At 39.8% G+C, this 6,832-nt stretch overlaps 1 protein-coding gene across 3 annotated transcripts in view; it reads right to left on the bottom strand.

Moving 5' to 3' along the window:
- The window catches only part of LOC107754764 (cAMP and cAMP-inhibited cGMP 3',5'-cyclic phosphodiesterase 10A-like), a 79,333-nt gene that overhangs the window by 52,152 nt on the left and 20,349 nt on the right, over positions 1-6,832 (bottom strand). For all 3 annotated transcript variants that reach the window (XM_016571346.1, XM_016571347.1, XM_016571345.1), the window contains exon 2: positions 3,042-3,173. In XM_016571346.1, the coding sequence (XP_016426832.1) occupies positions 3,042-3,173 (132 nt within the window). The remainder of the gene's footprint in view (positions 1-3,041; positions 3,174-6,832) is intronic.

Genomic DNA, 6,832 nt, shown 5'->3' on the forward strand with positions numbered 1-6,832 from the left:
ATCGGTCGATCTCTAGTTTTGACCCAGCTATTGGGTTGTTTTGAACCCAACCGCTGGGTCAAAACAACCCAATAGCTGGGTTTGTCCCTTTTTAACCCAGCGCTGGGTTATATTTAACCCAGCATTTTTTAGAGTGTAATTACTCTTCAACAGTGATGCCATAGAAATATACAAATTTCAAACACAAAATTCTATAGATGGCTCTGATGCATAAAGTCTATAACAACCAAAGATAATTAAGCTTGAAACCTCATTATTCCTTAGTATGATGTGGTAAATGAGCACTGTGCATACACCGTCAAGTACATGACAGAAGGCAGCAGAGGTTTTCAGCTCTCACAGGGAGGGCCTGAAGTTCATTGTTATTGTGGAAGCTGTTCAGAGAGTTTATTGTGTACTAATGACCAGTCCCACAAAGAATCTACACCCTCAAAACCTAATATGAAAATGCTTTCTGTTAATAATAAGAGTGTACACTGGCAGTCCCATTGAGAGCATTTTTATATATTCAGGGTATGTTTACAGAACACCAAAAGTACCCAAAACATTTTAAGAACTGTTTTTAAAGCAGTGTTGTGTAAATGCCCTCTTAATTTATTCCACAAAATTCTAGAAAATTATTTAAAAAAAGATCTGTGTTAGTGAGCACTTCTCCTTTGCCGAGATAATCCATCCACCTCACAGGTGTGGCATATCAAGATGCTGATTAGACAGCATGATTATTGCACAGGTGTGCCTTAGGCTGGCCACAATAAAAGGCCACTCTAAAATGTGCAGTTTTACTGTATTGGGGGGTCCGGGGGGGTCCGAAAACCAGTCAGTATCAGGTGTGACCACCATTTGCCTCACGCAGTGCAACACATCTCATTCGCATAGAGTTGATCAGGTTGTTGAATGTGGCCTGTGGAATGTTGGTCCACTCCTCTATATATATATATATATATATATTATACTTGGAATTTGACTATAAAACTGATTTTTTTAGACAACTGATTTAAAATAAATTTGGTAAATCATAAATTTGTTGTTAAAATTCAGGGTGTTTTACTATCACTGGCTTGTACAGCATGATTTTTCTGTCGTCTCAAAGCTGCCTTGAAACAAAGTGTTATACAAATAAACTAAATTAAAAAAAATATATTTAAAAAATGTCTATCATAAGATGATCAGCATTAACAGAATGAACAAATATGAAACATCATATGAAATGCAACATGTCTTGGTTGATTGATTGACATTCTGAACCATAATCGATGGTCATTGAGGAAAAACAAACAAACGTTTGAGCATTGACGTGCACAAAGAATTTGACAGCTAACATGCATGCTAATTCAAAGCACTGCTTGATATGCATCACACACCAAGACAGAATCTGGCACGCATGGTTTGTAGAGAGACTGATGTTGAAACGGTGCCTGAGAAAAATCCTGCTGGCCAGCCGAGGTTAGCCATCAGCCGGCAGCCTGTGAGAGAGCGCTGCTGCACTCATGCAGAAAACATTCCCAAAATGTGACACATTCACCCTCCTCCAGTCCCCCTCCCGACCGACTGCATGCCCCTGGAGGTTGGCTCTGACGTCAGTAGCTGAGCTGGGCCGGCTGCCAACCCTGTGGGCCCTTGATGGATGTGATGGGTCGAGTGGAGCGGGCCGCGGCATGAAGCATGCTGTGCACAGAGAAGCCAGTCCCGCTTAACCAGCCCTAATGACCCGTAAGGACCCAGCAGGCCCCCTCTCCCATACTTCCTAACCCTTTAGCCTTCTGCAATTTTTGCTGCTCAGGTTACATACACACAGACACATGCACAACACACAGACACATGCACAGGAGAAGTGTGCACATCAAGTGTATTGATGTAGTTTGGTTGATGCAAAGACTAATGTTACACCAACCAATAATCTAAATCAAAACAGAACTTTATTGTGCCATATACTGTAGATTCCTGTCCATATGGAAAAGATACAGTATATGGCTATTAGATTAAGATATTAAAATTGAATTTAATTAATACATGTTTTGCCTTATATGTGTATGAATATTTGTAGTAATGAGCAAGCATACAAAATATATTACATTTCTGAAATGTACAACCAATATCTATCCAAATAGAAATATGCAGTATGTGTGTGTTACTATAAAAAGTAAAAGTTTAATATTTTAATATAATGTTCTCAACCGCTAATATGTTCTCAATTCCTTCAGGATCAGTGTTATTTTAGTATCTCTGATATACTAGTATATTTTTTATTCATATTTTGAATTAGTTTTTATTTGTATGTTTTCTCAATTAATCTTTACGTTGTGCTATTTATAGTATAGTATAGAATAGAATAGAAAAGTATTTTTGTGTTCTGTAATGTTTATTAGCTTTTGTTTTTGAAATGTCTATGTAGTTCATATTTATTTTAATTTCAGTTGTAGTTTAGTTGTTTTAGTAACAGTAAAAGTTTACTTTATAAAAGTAAAAAGAAAAAAAGAATTTGTCCTTTAAATTGAATTTTGAAATGCACTGAAATGACCATAAATTGCTGAAGCCCAGCCTAGTAGATAGAGCACACACAGGGCCAGATATTATAATAGTACTAGCCATATTACCAAAGGACAGAATTTGTGCCAACATACCATAGTTTGAGTGGATAAACAACCTTTGACATCAGCAAAAAAAAAAAAAAAAAAAAAAGATATGAGAAGTGCTTTTTACTCCTCTGAATAACCGATTTAAATCAAATTATTTTAAGTCAATTTATTTTGATATGTACAATTATATGGCTAGCTGTATTTTATGTCAACTAATTGTTGCATTTTTAGATAGTTTTTTAGGACCAAACCAGGGACCCATCAGCTGAGAACCACTGTTATATACTTAGCATACAGTACGTTAACCAGCAAATAAGCATAGAAACATAACACATTCATAATATGTCCATAATTTGGCCATCCTCAAAATTTAAAGACAACACCACAGCAAGTAAACAAAGCACTATTTTTAGAGCATAGCGCTCTTATTGAACAATATTGGAGCACACGGCCATGAGTCCATACCTGCAGGCTGGCTGCTGTTCTTCCGTTTCAGCCATCTGTCTACAGTCTCCGCACTCACGCTCTCCAGCACAAACTCATCCAGCATTTGCGGGTGGAGGGAGAGATAAGCCTTCACTTTCTCATCCGTCAGACCTGCAACAGAGTGATCAAGATTAGTTTCTTCCCCTCACATTCATTCACAAAAAAAGAACATCAGCCCAGTGTGAAAATATCAGGATCTTGTCACTGCATGTCCACTTAAAGCATTAAAACAGGTCAGCCCCTGTCGCGGTTCTACATGGTTACACGTGGTTGTCCATTGTTCCTATTTCTAAAGAGAACATACCCATACTGGCAAAATATATGTATGGGTTTGTTCCATCTGACAGTAACCTAGGTTATTCAAAGCTGCCATTAAAAGAGGGGTGAAATAATAACTGCATTCGGGAAAAAAAATGCCAGGCTTGATAACTGCATGTATTTTCCTTGTAAACAACAACAAACATGGAATATATGGGTATCTTAAGTGAGATTCTAATTCACAGAGAGTGTATATAGTCTGCCAGAAGGACACTACAAATGGCACAGGGAACAAGTTTGCAAAATATCACTTCACTTGAAACAGACATGAAAATGGACAGACGGGCTTGGCATTTTTATTCAGCTTCATTCATGATGGGACTCGGGAGTAGTTACTAGACTGTTGTACTTGACTATAAAAGACAGCTTACACATACAAATTACACAAATTAAATTATATTGGACTGTACTGTATGTTCATGGTGCAGCTGCATGAAGTTTTTATTTATTAGTCTTTTTTATGTTTTGTTCTGTTCATAAAGCAATCATATGAGAAGAAGATTTTAAGCTGTTGTTCACATTTAATTTAGCCAGTCAATTCAATTAAGAATTATTTTCTTATTTACAATGACGGCCTGGCAGCTAAATATACAGCAGGTAAACTTTTATGCTACTTTCATACTGTTTTTTTTTTTGCGGTTTACCTTACTATCTCCTTTAGTTAGTGCATAACATACAAAAGATGATAATATGGGGAATGGCATGAAAGTCCACGATGACATCTGCATTTTTGAGTGAATCATGACATTTAAGTAAAATTGTCATGTCATTCTAATCATGAACAAAACCAATTTGAAGGAGGTTTAGAGGATTCAGGCTAGATTGGAAAATTAAAAGATTGAATTAATTGAATAAATCTAATACACGGTTTGGTCATGTGACATATGCTGGCAAAAAAAATGTACCTGCCTACATCACAATTTTGAATCACCACTTATGTACTGGGGTGCTGCAAGGCTCTGTGCTGGGACCACTCTCATTATGCAGCTCAGTGTGTTTATAGTAATGGAGTCATCTCCAGCAAGCAAGAAGGCCCTTATAGAGACACAGGAAGAAGATGGACAAGCTGACTGTGCTTAATAGGCAATTAAGTGTTTGAGAGCTCACTAAGTGCTGTTGTTTATTGTCTTTGTTGTTGGGGCAAACATCCATTTACTAGGCCATTGCTGAAGCCAAGCACATTTTAGTTAGCGAACAACAAAACAACCCGTGCTTTTGTGGGTAGTTCTAGTAGAACCCCTTTTATTTTTTTAGGGTCTGCTTGTATCATGCTTAACCCTTGCAGCCCTTGCACCCCTTCAATAAGTAATATTTAAATGTGTTCAACATTCTGCTAAATATAAATTGCAATTATTCATAAGCTACAAACAAAAAATGGCTAAAACCTCCAGGAAAAACGATATTTCATATATATTGTACTCTTCAATTTCTTTCAAGCCTTCATAGACCCACTCCTACAGTCTACATCAGAGATCAAAAATTAGTGGATGGTGTCTTGTAGAAAATGTATTTACACAGAAATTATGCTGGTTTTCCTGTTTAGTATTTACTATTTACTACATTTAAAAAGAATTACGGCTGCCAGCTTAAACATAATTCTTAGAAATTAAATGTGAAGTTCTTACATTAAAAAAAACAGTGCAAGGTATGAATTAGAGGTCGACCGATTGATCGGCCGGCCGATTAATCGGCTGATTTTTGGCATTTTTTAATTAATCGGCATCGGCCGATTGTGCTGCAAAATCATTTACTCAAACTCACTTTTATGAGATGAAGGCGAAGAAGAAAAAAAAAGAAAATCGGCCAAACATATCGGCCAAAAAAATCGGCATCATATATCGGCCATTGGCTGCCCTGATTTCTAAATATCGGTATCGGACAGTGAAAAACCCATATCGGTCAACCTCTAGTATGAATGACTTTGCATTAATGGAAATTTAGAGACTGGACCTCCAGAAACATCCAGAAACCCCTGTTCTATACATTTATGTTTTTTTTTGTAAAATGCCACGATGGACTCAACTAAAACCAATGACTTAATGTGCAAACTCGGGGAAAACACAGCTGGGAGGCATGTGTTCCACATTATACAAACACTCACACACACACACACACACACGTTAGCAGGAAGATAGTGAGACCCAAACTAGCCCACAAGAGCTCCCACAAGCAGACAAAGGCTGTTTTGGTGCACAACAACAAAAGACAAAACAGATGAAAATGGCATAGCCTCCACTATTTGAACACTAAATCCAAACCAGATGTGTGAAAAATATTCATATCCATACTCAACCTCAGACACAAACAGCTGTATACAGTATCTTGCAGAGGTTGCACAAGTAATCATTATACATCAGACTACAACCCTCACCTAATTCCACTGTGGGGTATCCCAGTCTCAAAGCGGAAGGAGTTGAATGCAAAATTTTAAATATAATCTGTCCACAAACTCTGAGTGTGATGCAGCCTGGAATCATAAAAAAACACAGTGTTTCTTCCTTTAGGACAAAGGAGAAATGGTTTTTCACTACTACCATCACCTGATGGACTTTTGGATGGAGTGGGTTGTAAATTATCTGTTGGCAATGTGTTCCCTTTCAGTACCGACTACGAGTCACGTCGTGACCGACGAATTGGGATCTCACTTTGAGAGACCAATCTACTTTGAGTGTAAACTAAACGAGCCAATGGACATTGGTATGCGATGATTGCATCCAGCTGCCTGCCGCTGAGCATCTCTGGCTGTGTCTGGCCAACATGAGGGATGCCGACAAAGTTCGGTTCCTCAATGCCCCTGTGTCCCTCTTCGGAGACAAGGTCGAGAGCTTTGCCCAGCAGTTCTCGGCTGCACAGAAGCAGACTGAGGCAATTAGTCACTTCTGCCCTGGCGGGGCCCTCGTCAAACCTGGAGATGGAGGGACCTGCTCTTTGGGAGATGGTGAACGCACCACTCCCTCACCCGGAGGAGGGCCGGGTGGAGAATCTTTTTTTTTGTTTTGCCCCGCTGTCGGCCACACAGTCGATGGCACCCAAATTCTCGATAAAAGAGCAGTTTTCTCTATCTCTGGGTCCCAAGAGGGCACGGAGAGTCACGGACGGACCAACACCAGACCACACTCATCCTCCTCTGTAACCAGCAGGCAGCAGTGGACGGTTTGAGTGCGTCAACAAAGGCCCTACTCACGCACCCTCTGCCCTACCGTGGAACCAGTTGCCCCGCACACTCAGACCCCTCTTCGGTCTGCCCACGAGCCGCCCAAGTTGGGTCCCTGCGTTCTACCTTGTTGCCCCACTGCGGGTATGGCGGTGGTTCCGCTGGTCCCGCTTGAACGGTGTCTGGGTGCCTGGCTAGCGCTACCCAACCCGTCACGTTGGCTTCTGCGGACCATCAGCCTCGGCTATGTGATTCAGTTCACCCGGCATCCCCCCAAGTTCAGTGGCATCCGCTTCAC

This window comes from Sinocyclocheilus rhinocerous, unplaced genomic scaffold, assembly GCF_001515625.1.
Source record: "Sinocyclocheilus rhinocerous isolate Xijiao unplaced genomic scaffold, SAMN03320098_v1.1 scaffold232, whole genome shotgun sequence".
NCBI classification, from domain to species: domain Eukaryota; kingdom Metazoa; phylum Chordata; class Actinopteri; order Cypriniformes; family Cyprinidae; genus Sinocyclocheilus; species Sinocyclocheilus rhinocerous.